The 19,846-nt window shown below is 49.4% G+C and overlaps 10 protein-coding genes across 10 annotated transcripts; 2 read left to right on the top strand and 8 right to left on the bottom strand.

The window, feature by feature from the left end:
* Positions 1-367: 367 nt before the first annotated feature.
* LTR84_012900 (uncharacterized protein) lies at positions 368-2,458 on the top strand (the record flags this gene model as incomplete). The annotated part of the gene is made up of 1 exon (XM_064856407.1): positions 368-2,458. The coding sequence occupies one exon, from the start codon at positions 368-370 to the stop codon at positions 2,456-2,458; it is 2,091 nt and encodes a 696-aa protein (XP_064707583.1).
* Positions 2,459-2,697: 239 nt separating this feature from the next.
* Positions 2,698-3,411, bottom strand: LTR84_012899 (uncharacterized protein; the record flags this gene model as incomplete). The annotated part of the gene is made up of 1 exon (XM_064856406.1): positions 2,698-3,411. One exon carries the CDS (start codon positions 3,409-3,411, stop codon positions 2,698-2,700), a length of 714 nt encoding a protein of 237 aa, XP_064707582.1.
* Positions 3,412-3,988: 577 nt separating this feature from the next.
* LTR84_012898 (uncharacterized protein) lies at positions 3,989-5,190 on the bottom strand (the record flags this gene model as incomplete). Its single annotated transcript, XM_064856405.1, has 2 exons — positions 3,989-4,905; positions 4,956-5,190. 2 exons carry the CDS (start codon positions 5,188-5,190, stop codon positions 3,989-3,991), a joined length of 1,152 nt encoding a protein of 383 aa, XP_064707581.1.
* A 631-nt stretch (positions 5,191-5,821) lies between these two features.
* Positions 5,822-6,370, bottom strand: LTR84_012897 (uncharacterized protein; the record flags this gene model as incomplete). The annotated part of the gene is made up of 1 exon (XM_064856404.1): positions 5,822-6,370. The coding sequence occupies one exon, from the start codon at positions 6,368-6,370 to the stop codon at positions 5,822-5,824; it is 549 nt and encodes a 182-aa protein (XP_064707580.1).
* A 406-nt stretch (positions 6,371-6,776) lies between these two features.
* Positions 6,777-8,813, top strand: LTR84_012896 (uncharacterized protein; the record flags this gene model as incomplete). The annotated part of the gene is made up of 2 exons (XM_064856403.1): positions 6,777-6,854; positions 6,906-8,813. The coding sequence occupies 2 exons, from the start codon at positions 6,777-6,779 to the stop codon at positions 8,811-8,813; spliced, it is 1,986 nt and encodes a 661-aa protein (XP_064707579.1).
* Positions 8,814-9,192: 379 nt separating this feature from the next.
* Positions 9,193-10,863, bottom strand: LTR84_012895 (uncharacterized protein; the record flags this gene model as incomplete). Its single annotated transcript, XM_064856402.1, has 1 exon — positions 9,193-10,863. One exon carries the CDS (start codon positions 10,861-10,863, stop codon positions 9,193-9,195), a length of 1,671 nt encoding a protein of 556 aa, XP_064707578.1.
* Positions 10,864-11,394: 531 nt separating this feature from the next.
* Positions 11,395-12,027, bottom strand: LTR84_012894 (uncharacterized protein; the record flags this gene model as incomplete). Its single annotated transcript, XM_064856401.1, has 1 exon — positions 11,395-12,027. One exon carries the CDS (start codon positions 12,025-12,027, stop codon positions 11,395-11,397), a length of 633 nt encoding a protein of 210 aa, XP_064707577.1.
* A 690-nt stretch (positions 12,028-12,717) lies between these two features.
* On the bottom strand, positions 12,718-13,860 carry LTR84_012893 (uncharacterized protein; the record flags this gene model as incomplete). The annotated part of the gene is made up of 1 exon (XM_064856400.1): positions 12,718-13,860. One exon carries the CDS (start codon positions 13,858-13,860, stop codon positions 12,718-12,720), a length of 1,143 nt encoding a protein of 380 aa, XP_064707576.1.
* Positions 13,861-14,650: 790 nt separating this feature from the next.
* On the bottom strand, positions 14,651-16,302 carry LTR84_012892 (uncharacterized protein; the record flags this gene model as incomplete). Its single annotated transcript, XM_064856399.1, has 2 exons — positions 14,651-16,066; positions 16,123-16,302. 2 exons carry the CDS (start codon positions 16,300-16,302, stop codon positions 14,651-14,653), a joined length of 1,596 nt encoding a protein of 531 aa, XP_064707575.1.
* A 937-nt stretch (positions 16,303-17,239) lies between these two features.
* LTR84_012891 (uncharacterized protein) lies at positions 17,240-18,808 on the bottom strand (the record flags this gene model as incomplete). The annotated part of the gene is made up of 7 exons (XM_064856398.1): positions 17,240-17,546; positions 17,606-17,702; positions 17,766-17,975; positions 18,040-18,147; positions 18,204-18,397; positions 18,452-18,606; positions 18,665-18,808. 7 exons carry the CDS (start codon positions 18,806-18,808, stop codon positions 17,240-17,242), a joined length of 1,215 nt encoding a protein of 404 aa, XP_064707574.1.
* Positions 18,809-19,846: the final 1,038 nt, after the last annotated feature.

Raw genomic sequence — 19,846 nt, 5'->3', positions numbered from 1 at the left:
CTGCTCGTTGCTCAACCGAAGGAAGGTTCACAAAGGATTTTTCGCACGATTTTTGACTATTAAGCCTACAAAGTATACCCGAACAAAGCTTAAACCAAGCAGTTGGTGAGAACGGCAGTTACTATCCTCTCAGAGGCAATTGGGGTATTTCCTACCGAAGCCAGCACCCATGCAATCCCCGCTGTCGATCACTTACTATTTGACTTTACTGACCTCATGTACTCGGTAGCTGTTGACCCGAGTTTTGCATGGTTCATTGGTATCGGAAGTCGACATATGAGTACCATGGTCGACAATAAAAGGACGGTCACCAAAATGGCAGCAATACTGGTGCTTGCGGAGATCGACAACATCAATCTAACACACAATGCATCTTCCAGCTTCGATAGCCTTGCTCGCTTGCACACTCACTGCTGCTGCTCAAGTACCCTATGAGGAATATATATTGACACCCAAGTCACGGACCCTCCGTCCTGCGAAAGTCTACAGTGTGAATGGAACCGTACAATCAGCTGAAAATCTGATCAGGGGCCAATCGGCGAGCACCGTATTCACCGGGCCATCTGCAGTCACTTATGACTTTGGCAAAAATGTGGCAGGGCTAGTTGCATTTAATGTTTCTGACGTGGCTGGTTCAAACGCATATATTGGTATCTCATTCACTGAGTCAAGCTTATGGATCAGCTCTGAAGGATGTGACGCTACGGCTGATGCAGGAATCGACGAAGCTTTGTGGTGGGCAGTTGAGACGGATCGATATTACGCTGCTGAAAAGCAACATGAAAGAGGCGGCTTCCGCTATCTCAACGTCTACCACAATTCGACTGGAAATGTCACTTTATCTGATCTGACGGTATACTACACTGCGATACCCCACTTTACCGAAGAACAACTTGCGGGTGGAGTCCAGACTGGATATTTCCATTGTGAAGATGATCAGATCAACCGGGTCTGGTATGCTGGTGCATACACGAATGAGTTGTGCACCATCGACCCAACGGCAGGAAACTCCCTCATTTATTTGGGAACAGTCAACAGTACTTCAAATGTGAGCGAACCTTTGGCCTGGTACAACAACTACACGATTTCCAATGGCACAGCTGTCCTTGTCGACGGCGGCAAGCGTGATCGGTTGGTTTGGCCAGGAGATATCCTTATCTCGCAGCCAGGGATTTTCGTTTCCTCGTATGACATGGAGATGCTTCGCGAGTCACTCGAGTCACTGCTAGTGGAACAGAATTCCTCGGGTGCTTTGCCATATGCTGGACGTCCTTTTGGAGAAATGCTTCCCGTATGGTCCTTCACCTATCATCTGCACAGTTTAAATGATATTTACGACTATTATCTTTACACCGGCAATGAAACATTTCTCAAGCAGTCCTGGGACATCTATAAACAAGCCTTGAACTTCTCATTGTCATTTATCGACGACTCGGGAATGGCCAATGTTACTACGTCGGCAGACTGGCTTCGTTTTGGGATGGGAGGCCACAATATCGAGGCGAACAGCATTCTTTATCACAACCTCAACCTTGCCATCTCCCTTGCTGGACATCTCAACGACACTTCAGCATTCGTCCAGTCCTGGCCAGACATTGCTGAAGCCATCAAATCAGCCGCCAATGAACAACTATGGGATCCTGAACTCAACCTCTACCGTGACAACGACACCCAGCCCTTGACAGACCTTCACCCACAAGATGGCAACTCATGGGCAATCATCAGTAACCTAACCTCAAGTTCCGATCAAGCAGTCAACATCTCAATTGCTCTCCAGGACCGCTGGGGTCCATACGGCGCACCAGCACCTGAAGCAGGCGAGACTGTCTCGCCCTTTGTCAGCGGCTTCGAGCTGCAAGCACACTACCTCGCCGGCCGGGGGTCTGCATCCGTAAATCTGATAAAACTCATGTGGGGCGACTTTATGCTCGACGATCCGCGTATGACCAATTCTACCTTCATCGAGGGCTACTCAACCAACGGCGACCTACATTATGCACCCTACAAGAACGATCCACGCATCTCGCATGCCCACGGCTGGGCGACTGGCCCAACGTCCACGCTGACGTTCTTCGCAGCAGGGCTACAGGTGACTTCCGCAGCTGGGCAGACATGGCTCATTGCGCCGCAACTAGGTGGGCTGCAGAGCGTTGAGGCTGGGTATCAGACCAGTGTCGGATCGTTTGCTTCTCATGTCACGAGTCTTGGGAATGGTGGACTCAATGTGACATTCAGCACACCTTCTGGTACTTCGGGTAAGGTGCAGCTGAGATACTCTGGCGAGCTTGCAAGCTTGACCGTTACGAACCTGGATCAGCAGAGTCCAAACGTTCGAAGGGATTGGGTTGGGGTTGTTGTGAAGAGGCAGGTGACAGAAACAGAAATGGGCGCTAAGGTGGTCACAGTCGATGATCTGCCTGGTGGTAATTACACTGTCATCTTGGTGACTGGTACTTGACCTTGGGGAGGCGACCAACTAAAAAGCCTCCTCGACGGAACACGGTGCAATGCCAAGACGAGGCTGAGACCAAGGGGCTCACTTTGGGAGGTACATAGCTTTTGGCAATCAACGAGCTACATAGTAATTTGTCGAGTCCATACCATCTATCGTGTCATATAGCAATAGCTAAGTCTAGGCTCTATCTCCTTTACACGGCTCTTTCTCCGTCTCCTCTCGCCCAAGCCCTTTTGGACGCCTCACCACGGCACAATCTGACCATCATACTGGTAAAACCGCCCACTCTCCTGGACGGTCACAGAATGCAAGGTCTTCAACATACCCTTGATGCTCTCCTCAGGGGTCAGAATGGCGCCCTCGCCACCCATCCTGGTCTTCACCCAGCCAGGATCCATGACGATCGCCACGGCCTTCTTCTCCTTCAGCGCGTCCGCCTGATGCACCGTCAACATGTTCAGCGCGGCCTTGCTGACCGCGTAGGTCGCGCACTTCACGATGCCTTTGCCCGACGAGCCCAGCCCAGACGACATGTTCAGCACCACGCTACCCGGGCCGAGGTACTCGTACAGCGCTTTGAAGAGCTCCGATGGCCCGATCACGTTCGTGTCGATGTGCGTGTGCAGATCCGCGGGCGAGATGGTCAGTGCTGTTTGCGAGGAGACGCTGTTGATCCCGGCGTTGTTCAGGAGGTAGTTTAGTTGTTGGCCAGAGAGGAGTTTGGAAATTTCGGCGCTGGCCTTTTTGATCGAGTCGACGGACGACGTGTCGCATTCTACGATGTGGATTTTCGCATTGTTGGACGACGCGAGTGATTTTAGGGTGTCGAGTTCGCCTTGTAAAGAGCGGACACATGCGATCACTGTGTTGTCGGGCGATGCTGAGATGATTTGTTGCACGAATTCGAGCCCTAGGCCGCGGTTTGCGCCAGTGATGAGGTATGTTTTGCCAGGCATGGTGTATTACTTCGTGCTGTGATGTGCGGATTGTGAAGTGATTGGATATTCCTTCTTCGGCGACCTGCTGTGATATTCGCTCCTTTTACTCGTTCTGTAAATTAAGAAGTTATGATAGCTACTGAAAGGCTTCGTCTGTGAGGGACAACATAAATTCAAATACATAAATTCTATAGTTACTACTCCAAATGTCTTTAACCGGACTAGACATCATTCGCTGGGTATTGATGGCTATGAGGTCAGGATCTTGGGGTACACGTCTAGAGGACCATTCCGGCTAATTGCCGGTTTGGCATGCACAAGAGCTGCTTTTTTGTCGCAGTTCCTCCCTGAACGCCGGCTTCAGTGACTCATTCTTCTCCTTTTGCAGGAGAGAGTACAAGGATCACACATGACGACCTGCGGTATCTCCCCGGTATACGAAGGGGTTTCGAATTACGGTTGTCAGATTACTAGATGCCGGTACTGTTTCTCGATTAGACAAGATTTTGTATTTTGAGCTATCGTAATTCCATACTTGATTCCAACCCGATCATTCAACGACAGTCGCAAAGGTTACTGATCTCTTGCTGATGCTTCAGGTCAATGTCTGACCTTGGATATTCCACTCAACCTTGCTAATTCCATTGTTACCCATAAGCCAAAGAGTCGTCAGATTTTCTCCCGTCCAAGCAAAATTCTGAACAGTGTAATTTGTCTGGATACGGATGAGCAATTGGCCAACGTCATCGAGTACATCAACACCAAGACCAGAACCAGTAAGCACAAGACCTTCTTGGCTGACCTTGACTCCATCAGGAACCCAATCTTGTGCAAGGTAAAAAGCACGTTTATTGAATATCTTGGTGCCATTGTTCGCTACGTCCCAGGCATAGATGAACCGTGGGCCCGTAGTGTTGAACGTCACACCTTGAGAGCCAAGCTTAGGGTCGATTAGACCGTTGACAGCTCCGGTGTCTGAGATGTACAGAGTACTTCCATCAGGTGAGAAAGCAATACCATTTGGTTGCTTCAGCGTGTCGTCAATCACGAAGACCGCGCCCGTCTCTGGATTGAAACGATAGCTTGCCGTAGGAAGTTGTGGAGCTGTGTCAGTCAACGCGTTGAACCAGCTGTAAGTGGGATCTGTGAAGAAGATATCCTTTGTGACTGGGTGGACTGCCAAATCATCAATATTATTGAAGTAAAAGCCATAGTAGTTATTGAGCAGCACGGTTGACTCATTGGTTGCAGGATCGACTGTGCGAATTGAAACTCTTTGCTCACTACCCTCAATATCGTTAGCACCTCCACTTGCACCGAACAGCAATTTGCCATTCCAAAAAGTGCCTCCATTAGGTGCATAGATAGGAGGATTGGGTAGGTATTCGCTGAGTGTTGGTGGGTCGTCGTTCAAATTGACGACAAGCTGTGGTAACACACCCGTTGGTGGTGCGAGCTGGGAAAGAAACAGGAGATTTTGCTCTGGCGCATAGATGGGGGCTTCATGAACCGCTGGGGATACACAAATTCGTAAGAAGGATTGTCCCCGAGGTACTTTAAACCACGCTCCCGGTCAAAGACAACGAAACTGGCATTGCTCAGGAGAGAGAAAGTAGGGGCATTTTCTACTGTGGTGTTCTTGAAGTCGAATTCTTCCTTAGTGCTGGAGATTGATCTGTTGAAATGATATGGCAGTACCGCCGCCTGTGCACTGTTAGACGGAGCCACGCGAGAACGATCTGGTACATTCTCACATATTTGTTTACACAGACCGTGCCACTGCCAGGTAGACCACATTGCTCCACAATGGGTGTAGTCACTCCGGAGGGCTCAATATCTTGTGCCAGGCAGAGTGGCAACAGACAGAGCTGAAGAATAACGGCAAGTCCCCTCATGATGCAACGAATATAGCGATTTCGGTAGAGATCGAAAAAGTGCGAGAAGGTCGCGAGGTAGTGAAAGACGCCAGTATTTCTACCATGGCACCATCTGCGGGGCTATCGATACTATGCATGCACATGGAGCACGCATGTTGAAGTAAATATGAGGAGAAATTGTTGCATCTGCGTCATAACTCGTGTTTATCCGGTCTAGAAATGGAATGATAGTAGAAGCTCCTCATGCAAGCTTCAGACAGGTCCTGTCGATCTCAGAAACACTCTTCCGTGATTGGACAGAGGAGGGAAAGAAGCATGCGTTGGACCTTTCATGCATCGGAATCTTGGTATTCAGAGAATGACGGCAATGGTGATGATGTGGGGGAGGCTGTTTATCATTGCGGAGAAGCCTGTTGAAAACATCGGTATATAGCCCGCTGGAGCGGTGCCGCCAATGGCCGACATCGTCGCATCATATCATTGGTTGACGATGTCAGGGGTCCGGACCTGGGCCAGAAGACTCTCAGGGTAAATGAGGAAGCGAGCCAATATCATTTCCTGGCGTCAAGACCAGTACTGTCTTCTATCCCAGAGTTTCCGGTGGAACTTGGATTGAAGGCTTCTCCAACAATGTTAGCGATTACCTTGGTCTTTGCATTAGCCTTTGCAATTCTGTCATCAAAATCGGTGACCGCTTCATCTGAATTGTCCCTAGCCAGTGCAGCAGGGTCTGCCGCAGCTGACAGGGCTTCAACGTGTTTTCGAAGTCGCGTAGTGGTTGGTAAGCGGGGAAGAGACTGAGTGATCTGATGCATCATGCCGGCCTCGGAGGTTGCAGAGGTAGGTTGGCTTTCAGATGAAGAAGTCACCTGCTGATGGCTTTCGTTGCCAGAAATTGACACATCAAGCCTGTGTTCCCATACCAGTGCTCGCCCTCGCTGTTTACCCAATTCCAGGGCCTTTTCGTAGCCCTTTTCTATGCCGAAGACCCTACCTTCGATCAAACCTGCGTATCTGCTGTCACCGACACCAGCGTCATAGCCTTCTTGGTAATAGTCATTTTCAATTTCGAGCAGGTCGTCAAATGGATCAGACGCCATCATGAGGATTCAACTTAGATAGATCCTGTGAACAGGATGACAAGAAACTTGAAGGAGGGGAAATAATTTTGTGGGATGCTAGATCATGAGGCTTAAAATAAGCATGACCCTTAGCGTCTCGGCATTTGGTTAAAGCACGAAAAATGTGGCGTATGGAAGGCACGAGAGCGCAACTGCGCGGGGTGACTCAGGATGCGATCCAAGGTTGCTGATTATTGTGAGCATGCCATATGCCACACTCGCCGCGACCCTCTAGCAACCCAGTCATACCGCCAGTACTATCTTTGACATTGTTATTCTTCTTGGAATCGTCGCTGCTATCTTCTGAGCCAACTCCTTCCACAAATTCACCGCTCTCTCCAAAACATCCCACACCAGGACACCAGCTCTGCTCAAGCCGCCCGCCATGGGCTCCGAGAAGATTCTACCGCAAGAGGGCAAGAGGAATATTCTCATCACATCTGCTTTACCATATGTGAACAATGTAAGATTTCCCCTTCTGTTTATGTAGACCATGACTTACTGTAAACACCAGACCCCTCATCTCGGAAACATCGTGGGCAGCGTGCTCAGCGCAGATGTCTTTTCAAGATACAACAAAGCCCGCGGCAGACCAACACTATATGTCTGTGGCACGGACGAGTACGGAACTGCAACCGAAACTCAGGCCTTGAAAGAAGGCGTCACACCAGAAGAGCTATGTGCGAAATATAACAAAATCCATGCTGAGGTCTACGAGTGGTTCAATATTGGCTTTGACATCTTCGGCCGCACTCCTACAAAGCAACACACCGAGATCTCGCAACATATCTTCACCCAGTTGCATGAAAGGGACTTGCTCACCGAACACACCAACAGTCAACCCTTTTGCGAAAAGCACGGAAAATTCTTAGCAGACCGATTCGTCGAAGGAACCTGCCCGAAATGTGGCTACGATGATGCTCGAGGTGATCAGTGCGATAAATGCGGCAGTCTCCTTGACCCTCTTGAGTTGATTAATCCTCGCTGCAAAGTTGACGGGGCCACTCCGGTAACGAAAGAGACAAAACATACATATCTACGACTCGATGTTTTGCAGCCTAAAGTTGAGGAGTGGTCGAAAGATTCGATTGAGAAAGGAGCATGGTCAAGAAACGCAAAGGTGATTACAGAGGCCTGGTTAAAACAAGGGCTCAAGGAAAGAGGTATCACTCGTGATCTTTCATGGGGTGTTCCAGTCCCTTTACCTGGCTACGAACACAAGGTGCTCTATGTGTGGTTTGAAGCTTGCATCGGCTATCCCTCAATCACGGCCAACTACACCGATGAATGGAGAAAGTGGTGGTACAATCCTGAGAATGTCCAGCTTTATCAATTCTTGGGCAAGGACAATGTTCCTTTCCACTCGGTGATCTTCCCAGCGTGCCAAATTGGCACAGAGGATAACTGGACGAAGCTACACCATCTTTCTGCCACTGAATATCTCAATTACGAGAACGGAAAATTCAGCAAAAGTCGTGGAATCGGAGTCTTTGGTAATAATGCCAAAGAGACGGGTGTACCACCTGATGTGTGGAGGTACTATCTACTCAAAAATCGACCAGAATCTGGTGACACTCAATTTGAATGGCGTCCTTTCATCGAAGGAAACAATTCCGAGCTCCTCGCTAAATTGGGCAACTTTGTCAATCGAATCATCAAGCTCGTCAACTCACCTAAGGCGTACTCCGGTGTTATTCCCGATTTCGATGCCAAAGATCTTCCCGAATCCTTCCAGGCTCCTTTGGCAGAGATCACAGACTTATTGAAGCAATATCTTGCCGAGATGGAAGCTGTTCATCTTCGTAATGGAGTTCAGGTCGCCATGAGAATTGCAGAAGCAGGTAATGGGCTCATCCAAGCTCATCGTCTGGACAATGCTCTAATCGCCAGTGAACCCAAACTTGCAGCAGCGGTGGTTGGGACTGTGATCAATCTGATCTATCTCACATCGGCAATATTTGAACCATACCTACCGACCACCACGGCGTCAATCCGAAAACAATTGAACAGTGACTTCCTGCAGATTCCATCAGAAGAAGATATTGAAGGTGGTTGGTTCCCGACTAATATCAAGCCAGGTCATAAAATCGGGCAGGCAGAATATCTATTCACCAAGATAGACGACAAGAAGGCAGATGAGTGGAAAGAATACTTTGGGGGAAGTCAAGCAGAAAGAGAGAAAAAGAAGAAAGAAGAAGCCGAGGTTGCAGCCAAGAAGGCTGCACAGAAGGAGAAGGTCAAGGCGAAGAAGGCTGCTCAAAAAGCTGCCGCTGCTGGTAGCAAGGGTGAGAGTGTAGAGAAAAGTGCGAAAGGCGGCCAGAAGGGGAAGGATTTGGCCAACGCTGCTTCGCAGGTTGGTGAGGACGCGGCTGTTGACAAGGTCACCGATGGTGTGGCTCAAGTCACTTTGCCTACTTCTTGAACCATCTTACAAAAGGGAAGTACTAGTCTTCAGATGTGTGGATGGATTGAAGCGGAAATTCTGCGATGAGAGATGGTAAAATGTGAGGATGATTGATGTGGAATATCCACCGGTGAAGGGCAATTCAACAGCTCTAGATGCACTACAAGGTCGTGCTTGTTCAATTTCTGAGAGAATCTGTCGATGTGTAGAAATGAATTGTCCCCCAACTTTTCAGATCTCTCCATGTCAAGATCTACTGTAGATACGGTGTTGAGGAGAGACTACAACAAGAGTCGTCAGTATTCACTCCCTGCCCTCACTTGCAGGGGAGTATAGCCTTCGAGGAAACTGCTGGAGGATAATAACAGACAAGCACTATGTTTCGAGACCCTCGCGTTCAATACGAAATCATCTCATACATCAATCTATCCCGATAATCGTGCACCATGACATCCCGCTCAAGGACCACAGCCACGTGGCGGGTACTGGTATGCATCAGTGCCTCCGTGATCTTCACCCTCGAGGAAGCAGGAACATCCTCGCAGCGTTCCGACGGCATTGAGAGCCCAGATTCCTCGATCGCAACCACCCGCTCCGCCACCGCAGCGACCATGTCGCTGTTCCAGACGCCCTCTTGTCGCGGCCCCTTGCGAAGCAGAGCTATGGCTTTCCTTCGGATGACAGGGTCGCGACACCGCAGCGCGGTCAGGAACATGGGCGGGATCAGCCCGATGTCGAATTTCGGAAAGTGTGGGCGGAGGTTTCGGGTTTTGGAGCGTAATTGTGCTGTCAGGGTCAACAGGGATGTGGCGGTGTCAATGATGTGCGCGAAGAGATGTGTATAGTTGTCGTATTCGACTTCGGTCTTAAAGGAGAATGATGGGATCATTACCTGAAGTGCATGGTTGTGTATGTCCATCACTAAGCAGCGGTGGTCCGGTTCGCCGGCCACGTTCACGACGCTTGTTCTCTGGAATGTCTTGAAAGCTTGTTGCCATTTCTCGAAATACGAGACGGTCTTCATGAACGGTTGATATTGTTGCATATGGTTTTCCATGGCGCGTTCTTCAGGCGTTAGCATCGTTTCTGACATTTTGGAATGGTAGCACATGGCCGAGAGGCAGAAATTGTAGTAATCTCGTGCCTCGTCTGATGAAGAGAAGTTTTCTGGCATGTCCGGAGTGATTGGCGTATATTGCGGTATTGATACTGGCTCTTGCACGATGCTTCTCATTGGGAAAATCATGCACTGCACCAGTAGTCTCCGGAAGATATGCCCAGCGAGTCTTGTGAACTCGTCACGTCCCAGGAGATGGTCGGAGGAAGATTCTGGGTCTTTGCTATTGCTCCACTCGCAGAACAGTTGTATGCCACAGGAAAGCTGACGCAATGCGGAGTCGAGATGACTCTGATACAGTTCAATGCAGTAGAACAACAGAGTGCTGACCAGAAGCTCCTCTTTCGAGGGACTCGCAGCAGTCTCTAGGGATTTTCTTATTCCTGTCACTGCCTTGCTGTACTGCTGAAGTGCAAAATTGTCGCAGTCTTGAGCGGGAGTATTTCTCTTCCTGCTGCTCGGCTCGACAACCCTCTCCCAATGTGATGCCAGTGCTACAACCGCGTGGCGTAGTGACGAAGCATTGTGTGATACCTGCACGACAACGCGATTCCAGAATGTCGGATCATATGTACCTGCCAGATTGGGCGCCACAATCTCACGAAAGTAGTCAAGAGCTCTTGCTTCCGTGGGAGTTTGGCCTGGGATAAGCGACATTTGGCTCTGAGATAGAATAGGTTCTGCTGGCTCCCAAAGCACAAGTCTTAGATTAGCCTGATGCGACTGATCCCGCTCATCTGAGTAGAAGCATTGACGAGAACTTCTCTGGCAGGAAACACATCTTGGGCGTTGTTGATCACAGCGAACGTGTCGATTTCGACAGGTCGCACAGCCTCCTCGACTTTTCGGTGCGTATTTCCGCTTGGCTATTGCATCTCGAGATGAATTTGCCTTTGCGCGAATATCTGTTACTTGGATGCTGACCTCCAATGGCGATTGCTTTGTTGACATGTTCCTAAGCGCATTGGAAAGAATGCAAGGACGGAAGCTGGCTGCCAGCGCAGTGCAAACTTTCAACTACCCATTTTTGTAAGTCGGTACGCGAGGCTGGCGACAATCCTGCGCAACAATGACGGGATGTTGGGAGGGCTTTGAAGTAGGTGCCACTGTCAATACCAAGACTATTTCCCGGCCACCCCAGAAATGGCGCGCCTATGTAGCGGACATGGTGGCTCATTCGTGTGCAACCACAACTTATGAACTACCATGGTTTCAGATATCGTTGATTTGCGCGGTAGAGAAGAGCAATCGATGGATCCAAGAGATGAGCACTGCAATTTTACAGATACAGCTCTGAACACAGCCTGCCGCCAGTACAGGGCATGCTTCCGGCAGAACTGCTTCAAACGATGCTACAGTAAACACCAAACATTACACATTGAGGGAAACAAGGCATTTCTTCATTGAGGGAGTGCACTTCAAAAACAACAACGCACTAGGCTGAAGTCCAACGTTCGACTTGCTCGCATTTTGTAAAAGCAATCAGCGAACGACAGTATCGTCTCCTCGTCCCTTGCCCCCTCTGAATCCCTTGATAAATCCCCTGCCGTCTCGCAGCTCGCTTTCGGCTCCGGCAACAACGGTGGAGACTTCATTCTTGAAGTTGTTAACAGCCGTGCCGAACTCTGATTTTTGATGCCGGTACCGCTCTAGATCTTCACCTCGAAGAATACAGTCGTCCGCAGGCTCCTCGGTACCCACATACTTTCCATTATTGTCCTTAGCGTAGTGTGTGAGATACTCAAGGCGTGTGACACTGCGCATTGCGAATTTCTGCTTGTCGTTCTTACCACCAGAACCTCCGCCTATGGACTTGCGGTGAAAGAATGACAGTTTTCTTGACTTGTTGTCGGACGGAGGCGCATTGTTGTTGAAATCTGTCAACCTATTGATGTCTTCAGGTCGGAGGACCGGAATTGAAATGATAGAGTCGTCGTGAAACCTCACTGGGAGTAGGTTTGGTGCACCAGCACCCATGCTATGGGAAGTGGTGAGTCCTTCCAAACCGCTATTGTGCCTTCGTGAGGCTTGCGCGTGGGCGAAAGAATTCCCCACAGCGGTAAATGATCCCATGTCTTGCGTGCCGCCCGCATCACATCCACCGCCGTCGGCCATCATATACTTTGCGCTGCCAGTTGCAGTAGTCCGTGAAGTAAGATATACAAGCAGGCTGGAACGATGGTTCCCAGAAAGTAGACAGGTAAGTTTACGCTCAGCAGACTTAGATGATCGAAACCATCAGGCCAGAAAGGAAATCAGTCGATATACATAACCCAAAATCTGCCTGGGAGAAGTTCAACTCAAAACCCACCATTTGACCTCGTTTCATGGATGAAAGAGGTGGGGATCGTGAGGTCTGTATCCATTTTTAGACAAGCTTTCGGGTCCAGGAGCCATTCGACGTTGGACATTTCATGCAACATCAGTGGGGAATACGATTCAAATGTGCGCCACTCCCCAATTTCGCCATCATGACGTAGCCCTCCGCTACTTGCGAGCTGAATATAGCAAAGCAGCCACACGCTCAGTAGCTGCAAAGAATTGCAAGTGCACCGAAGAGTCGGAAACTAATGTGCTATCGAAGCATGGCTGGTTTCACTTCAGCAGGGCACTGTTCGCCTTCCATCTCAGGTCATCGCCTGGTTGCCTGAAAATATAGACAATGCTCAGAGCAGCGCACTCGGCGCTCGATGATAGGTGCTCCGCATTTTTTCAGGAGTGCATGGTCCATGATCTCGCAACATGGAATCTGCCTTCTCTAGGAGTCAAGGCATTTTTCGAGAAGTCAAATCATCGAGATAACATTCAAGTACTCTGCCGTAGTTTTGCGAGTGCCGCTGCGATACCTTCACTCAATTCCGGCTCCTTGCGAGTAGGCGGTTGCGCTACTTTTGGGGAGTCTGCGTCCTTCTTTAGACGTGACTCTTGCTCCATCGCATACTGCAGTGCCTCTTCATCTTCATCGAAGTCGTCGACTGACAACTCCTGCAAGCGCACTCGCTTTTGCGAAGGACCGGCCTCGACATCTCTGTCTGCTGCGAGCGAGTTTGCCGCTTCTCTTGGGTTATTCGATCTCGTGCTTGTCGCCGGGGTTGGGGATAGATCATCAAAGGACCCAGTTTGCGACTCATCTCCGCTATACGCGGACATCATCGTTGACTCTTGCCTCAATAAGCCGGCATTCGACTTGGCGGCTCTCTTGATTCGGAATGGTTCACGAATTGTAGTAGCCCATGCCTTGACCTTTTTCTCACCCCATCCGGGGACTATAGCCAGCTCCTCTGGCTGTGCATTGACTGCAGCTCGTAGCGAACCGAAATTGGATATAAGGCTTGCAGCATCCGTTTTATTGATATTGCGAGGTGTTGTGACAAATTCTGTCAGACTCTCCTTGTAGGTTTCGGCTTGATGGGCTCGAATCGATGCGGGGGACGCATGTTCGTAGGATTTGAAGAGTTCGAGGTAGCGACCGGCCTCCTGGGCTGACCAACAGAGGATAAGAGTCAGATTGTTGATCATGGATGTCTTGGACAGTTCTTTGAGGGCTTCTTCATGGTTGGTTATATCTACCATTGTCAGCAGAATGCGAAGGTTGTACAGCTTTCCCAGTTGTCGGAGACGACTGTAGATGTACTCGGGATGTAGTCGATGGTACTTCAGAGACAAGAAAAGTGCGCATGTTGTCGCGCCCAGCACATAGTCACAGGGAATATCAGAGTACTCCCACGGCAGGGATTTAACGTGAGTCAAGATCGGGTTGCCTTTTTGACGAGTCGAGGCCAATATTGCAGAAGGACCCTGTCTCGAAGGTAATGCTTGTGGCTTTGGCTGCACGATTCCTGACGAGCCCGTGGGGTTTGCAGGGCCGCTTCTCTCCGTCGAGTTTCCCAGCTTCTGCACCACTGCTTCAGCTGCCAGGAATTCGACGTCATCGAATTCTTCGGCCATGATAAGCTTGGGAATACCACAGCATTCAGTAGATATCTGATGAGAGTGTATCAAGCGCGGGGCAGCCGCTAGACATCGAACAAGACCACTTCGCAACCATAGTCGCCATGGGTTGTATCAATATTCGAGGGACATCTTTGCAAGACGCGTTTTGCGAGTAAAAGCGGCTCGCGACTCGCTCACTTTTCTGGTAACATTACGATGCCGCTCTATACTGACCCCAGACGGACGTCATTGTGAATTCTGCAGCACATCACCCCTCAGCCACCCATCGGTATGGGATTTAGTTGCTCGTACTTGTAGACATCAGCTCAGTCCTAGCCATGGAAACTGTACCTGGTAGCATAAATTTAGCCGAGTTGACTACCTCATCCTGTATTCCACAGCCATTCAGACTGTCGGTGCGGCACAAGAAATTCAGGGGTCAAATTGCGAGGCTTTCCTTAATGCTCAAGCCTTGCCCTTTGGCAGCATCTTGAGGAATAGTTTCGAGGTTTACCTCAAAGACAGCCCTTGCTTGAAGCTGCTAGATCAGTAAGAAACTCAAGCCGCGCAGCAGAATGTTTTACCTACGGATTTAGACGGATTTGAGTGGAAGGACTTCAAGATTCACCATCGCATGCCCAGACGAACTGTATCGTCAAATTCTAACATTAGTAACCATTGATTATCTTCGCCATTCAATTGGACTACTCATTATTCTCTTTCCCTAGGAACTACTAGCCCCTGAAAGAAAGAGCTTTCATAGTTCAGATTTCCAGCCCCGTTAAATCTTCTCAATGATTCCTGCCTAAATACATTTCCAAGCGCTTGGATCAGTGTTAGGTCCAGGTCCGACGTAAACGTTTCGGCCGGGGTATTTGCAATGCTTCCTCGTCGTTGTCACATTACCAGCAGTGGGCAGCTTTCCGTAGCCATAACCTGTGATGGACTCTGGTGCCTTGCCTTCTTCCACCCACTCAACCATAGCGAGAAGCACATTGTCCTCCGGTGTGCTTGCAGCCTGCGGACGACCAGTATAGCGATTTCCGATGTCCCATGCCCCGTTTCCACCACCACAGTGTCCCATGCCACTGACACGGAAGAAACGATAAAACTCATCAAGCTCTGAAGGCGACAGTGACATGTTGGCAGCCACCTTCTCGTAGTATCTGGGGCTGTTGAGCGAGCTGATGATCGGGTCTGCCTGTCCGTGATAATGAAGGATCTTGCCTCCTGTGGCGTTGAACGAGGAGAGATCCGCATCGAATGTAGAGATGCCAAAGAGATCTATTTCCTCGCTATACGCAATGTCCTCAAGGGTCAGAGTGGAAGGGTCCCAATTTGGATCGTTGAATATCGCATAACGGTACCACTCCAGAGGATATACAAACATCTGCCCTGCACGAAAGATTGCTGATACTTGCGCCTCAACGCCTGGCTGACTTCTTGGATAGAACAAGGTTCCATTTTCGCCATATGAGTCAGCGAAGAGATTTTTAACAGTAGTCGCTTGTGCGCCGGATAGGCAGGTGCTGGTATTGGATGTAGCATTGCAGATGAGTGACGAGATTTTGGGGAAGCACATTGAAGGGTCCTCGATTATTCCGTCCAATGCGCCATCCAAGCCGTCACACTGCCGAATGACTTCGGCCTGTACGCTTACCCACTGTGGGAGTGAGACAAAAGAGGCAGAAGTGTTGTCAAACCCCGCCAGGACCGCCTGCCAGCCACCCCAGCTATTGAGGTTGTTGAAGTCGAACGCAGGGGCTCCGGCCACAATGCCATCGAAATCGTTCGGGAAAGACTGGGCTGATTTAAAGCCTTGCCGTCCACCAGTCGAACATCCGAGATAATAACTATAGGAGTGATCGCGGCCGTACAAAAGTTTTGTGACTTGCTTGCCCACAACGACGCCGGTGTGAACAGAGCGATATGCAAAGTCTTCAACGACCCCTGGGGAATTCAGGAAAGGTTTTCCGCTGGTACCATTGTGGCCGTTGTTTGCACCTACAGCCGCAAACCCAAAGGATGCAGCGTAGGCAAGGTCTGCATATGAGATACAGCCATTCAGGCCACCATTGCCGACCGACAAGAATCGCCCTGTCCAATTCACTGGAAGCCATGCCTCCAGTGTGATGCCGGAACTGGCCGATGTCGCAATGTTCATGGTGATTCGACACAAGTCACCTCCATAGACAACCTGGGAGGCTGCACATGTAACATCCTACTCGTCGTCAATCACTGCTTTGGCCGAGAGATATGGGTACCATAACCACTTACGTTGTCAGGGAATGTCACATTGGTTCCGCCGGGGACAAAATCGACAATATTGACAGTGACATTGGGTATCCCAGCGACAGCAGCCCTCACATCGCTGCACTGCTTCTGAAAATTGCTTTGGGCAGTAACCAAGCCTAGGAGTGGCAAGAGGCCTGTAATTAGGCGAACGTTGCTCCACATGTTTGACCTCTGTTTCTGCGCAGAATCTCTACGCATTCATCTGGAACCAAGAGAACTTGACAGCTTCATGGAGGCATCATGTTATAGTAATGCACATTGACCCACGGCGGTTAAAGATATTTCCTTGCCATGTAGTCTTGATCGGTACTTGTGTTCACCAGGCTTCGGATGAAGACCTGTGAAGGGCTCACTACCGGGGTGTCCATGGGAATGGGGTTGTTCTCCCAGGGTATACGCACGAAGTACGCCGATCTCGAGCTTTGAACTTTCTAGCTATGGCCCTGCTAGCTTGAGGTCTGATTCTCTTCTCAGTTCAGAAAATAGACTCGGCTTAAGTTCCCCATTGACCACTTTGACTAATTACCTAGGTGGTTATCTCGGAGTACATTCGAGTTGGGGGCGGGGTAATGCAAGACCAGACTTCTTTCATAGACAGCTACCAAGCCTCGAGTCGAGACTCGAGAGCGAAATTAGCTTCGCTCGAGAGAGGGGTGGAGTGGACAGGCCTAAATAAGGCTTAAGGACGTAAAACGTGTGCATCGGGTGTGTCCAACGGCAGTCCATTCAAAGGATGGGTGACGCAAGGTGTGGTCCATCTTGGATTCCTCTCTACCAAGAATGCTTGTTACGGGCCATAGGTGCGGACCTACATTACTTCACAAAGTGATGAAGAGGCAAGAACCTTGAACACTAGTTTTGCAAGGCTAGAGTTATGGCGATGTTACCCCTTCCAGCTTAACACATTTTTATTAGGGACCAAGCCTGCCCGCAAATCTGGGGTTTCGGCTTTTGGAGCGGCAGATGGAATGACCAATTTCTGCATGTGGATAATTAGGACACAATTTAGGTATTTGCTCAAGCTTTGAACTGCATGGCACCCTTGACCGTATATACTATGAGATTTCAAGCACATTGTATGTATCTCTGCTCCACAGAACTAAGACGAGGGCATTTCACTCGCCACAACCGCACCCTCAGCCGCCAAAGTCACGTAGTAAAGCTGTGTCTCGGCACAAATGACCATTCGACCTTTCCCAGCAAAGTTGAAGTTCGCAGAGGTCATACCGACGAAGATCTTGCCGAGCAATGTGCCCGAGGGGTTCCAGACGTGTACGCCGTCGCCGACCCCGGAGTAAACGTTGCCATTGGTATCACAGTGGATGCCATCGGGGATGCCTGGTGACACGTAGGAGAAGATCTTACGATTGCTCCAAGTGCCGTCGGGCTCCACAACGTAGCGGTAGCTATTCGCGGCTCAGTCAGCTGCTATCTTGCGTTGTGTGCAATGATGCACAAGACTCACATTGAAGCTGGTGCTGTGAAATTGTAGCCGTAGAGCGCATACTGTGCGCCCGTGTCGGTCACATAAGCATAGGAACCGTTGGGGGAGAACGTAATTCCTAAATTTAAGATGAGAAATGGGCTTTTCTTTCACGGTTCAGGATATACTCTCAGGAACTCACCATTAGGCAACTCAAATCCATCAGCCACCACCGTCACGGCGCCAGTCGATGGATTCAAGCGGTAAACCATGTTGGGCAGTGCAGGCGAAGGACGAAAATCTTGCAAATAACCATACAGCGTATCAGTAAAGTATACATCTCCATTTCGTGGGTTTATGGCTACGTCGTTAAGAGAGTTGAACTGTCGCCCGAAGTAATTGTTTAGAAGTACTGTTCAATAAGATCATGTTAGTCCGTCTCCCAACTGAGATGGTTTAGAGATTCAGTAACATACCAGTTGTGTTATACGGCTCGACGGAATTCATAACAAAAAGTGATGGCGCGATATCAGGGCCCTGACCTTCGCCTGTGAAGATGATTTCCCCGCGATAGTTCGTAGCACCTTGAAGATATAATCAGCGCCTTTCCCTTTACACGCGTGATCGTAGGACTCCTCACCATTAGAGTTGATAACTGTTGGGGTGGCATTGACAGCTATCACCTCAACCTGGCCACTAGCATTTCGTTGACTTGAGACAGCAGCCGCTTGGTCCAAAGAGATCTTCAGAATGACATTTGATTTATTGAGACCAGTACCAGCAGCGGCTGCTCCTGCATTCTGGACGAAGAAGACCTCGTCTGTAGGAGGATACCTGATCGCCGTTTTAGTAAGAAGGTCGAGGAAGACTCAGAAGGGGCATATATACCAAACAACAGCTTCATGAAATAACGGATCGCCCCCGGTACTGCCGATAACCGTCAATGTAGGATTCGTGCCGATGATGTCGTAGAAAGCCTCGTCGTAGACATGGAATGGCTTTGCAAGAGCATCATCTTCACTCAGACCGGGTGGCAGAAAAATCTACAGCCTGTCAGATCTCCGTAATCATGAACCTTTGTTTCCTACCCATTTGCCTTACCGAGGTGAGGTTCGACACCGAGGGTGGTGGAACGGTCTTGAGAGCATTGAAGCCTCTTTGATCCACGAATTGAGCTTGCTCCGGCACAGTCTGAGGACAAACCTCAGAAAGCAACGTGCTAAACAGTAGAGAGAGTACTAACATTGCGTTAGAGTTGCGAGTGTGCCTGGCATCGCATGTCATATTGTAGCCAAGGTGCGACTTCCAGGGTATTTGAGCTTCGCCGACATAGCGAACTCCGCTCTGCATCGTGCTCGAGAGGATGAGGTCACGACCTACCTAGGTACCTTGCCCCAATTGTCCCGGTAGAAATATCTGAGCGGCAAGTGACCTTTAACCGTTGAACTCAAAAATCTCAGGAACAGGATTTGTTCATGTACCTTGCACGGCAATTGTGCGCGGGGAGATACTTTGTCCTAGCCCAGAAATGCATATTGATCAACACCAAGCAGTGCGGGGTACCCCTGTATACAGATTGATTCGAAGGAAGACCGGACTTGAACGGCGACCCTGCAAAGCTGCATATTGTATTGGATCTCAATGATGCTGGCTCGGTAAAGGTCGGGCTGAATGCCGAAGAATATATCCCTGGAACCTTTTGTTGGAGGCTTGGCGGTAGGAAATGCACTTCAGGAATTATCAAATTGTATCTGTCTTCTCTACTCATGGAGGCTGTTCTTCTCTCTATATAAGTTACGTATATAAATTACGTGTAGTGACGATCTAAAATGGTCTTTTCCGCATCTCCTGAGGCCCTTATCTAGCTGTAATAACTGGTTGTTAACCCTATTCAGCTGAGGCTTTTGGTCCTTGTCGAGCTGATAACTGCACTAGTGGTAAATTGCGATACGGCGGATTATTACGGCGGAGTAGAGAGGTCTTGGCAGTAACACATTTTCTTGTATCACGTGAGTAGATGAGCTAGTCTAATTAGGCTTAGGCTAGCCTTTCGATCGACAACTCCTGTTGTTTTTATTTGTGTGGTTTTCGAACTTTATTGTTTGGAATGAAATCTTTGGTTTGCTAGATTGAGTATTATTCTATACTCTATTCTTGTGGAAGATGACAGTGGGAGAGATCGATGCAATCCTTGCTTCTACTCATTCACGGGTGGGTTTGCAGCAAGCAACGTTCATCTTTGGGTGTCCGCCTGCTGATTTCATTCTTGTATTGTTGGCTATC

Source organism: Exophiala bonariae (genome assembly GCF_035927105.1).
Source record: "Exophiala bonariae strain CCFEE 5792 chromosome Unknown scaffold_9, whole genome shotgun sequence".
Taxonomy (NCBI): domain Eukaryota; kingdom Fungi; phylum Ascomycota; class Eurotiomycetes; order Chaetothyriales; family Herpotrichiellaceae; genus Exophiala; species Exophiala bonariae.
This window is presented reverse-complemented; position numbering and strand designations above follow the sequence as displayed.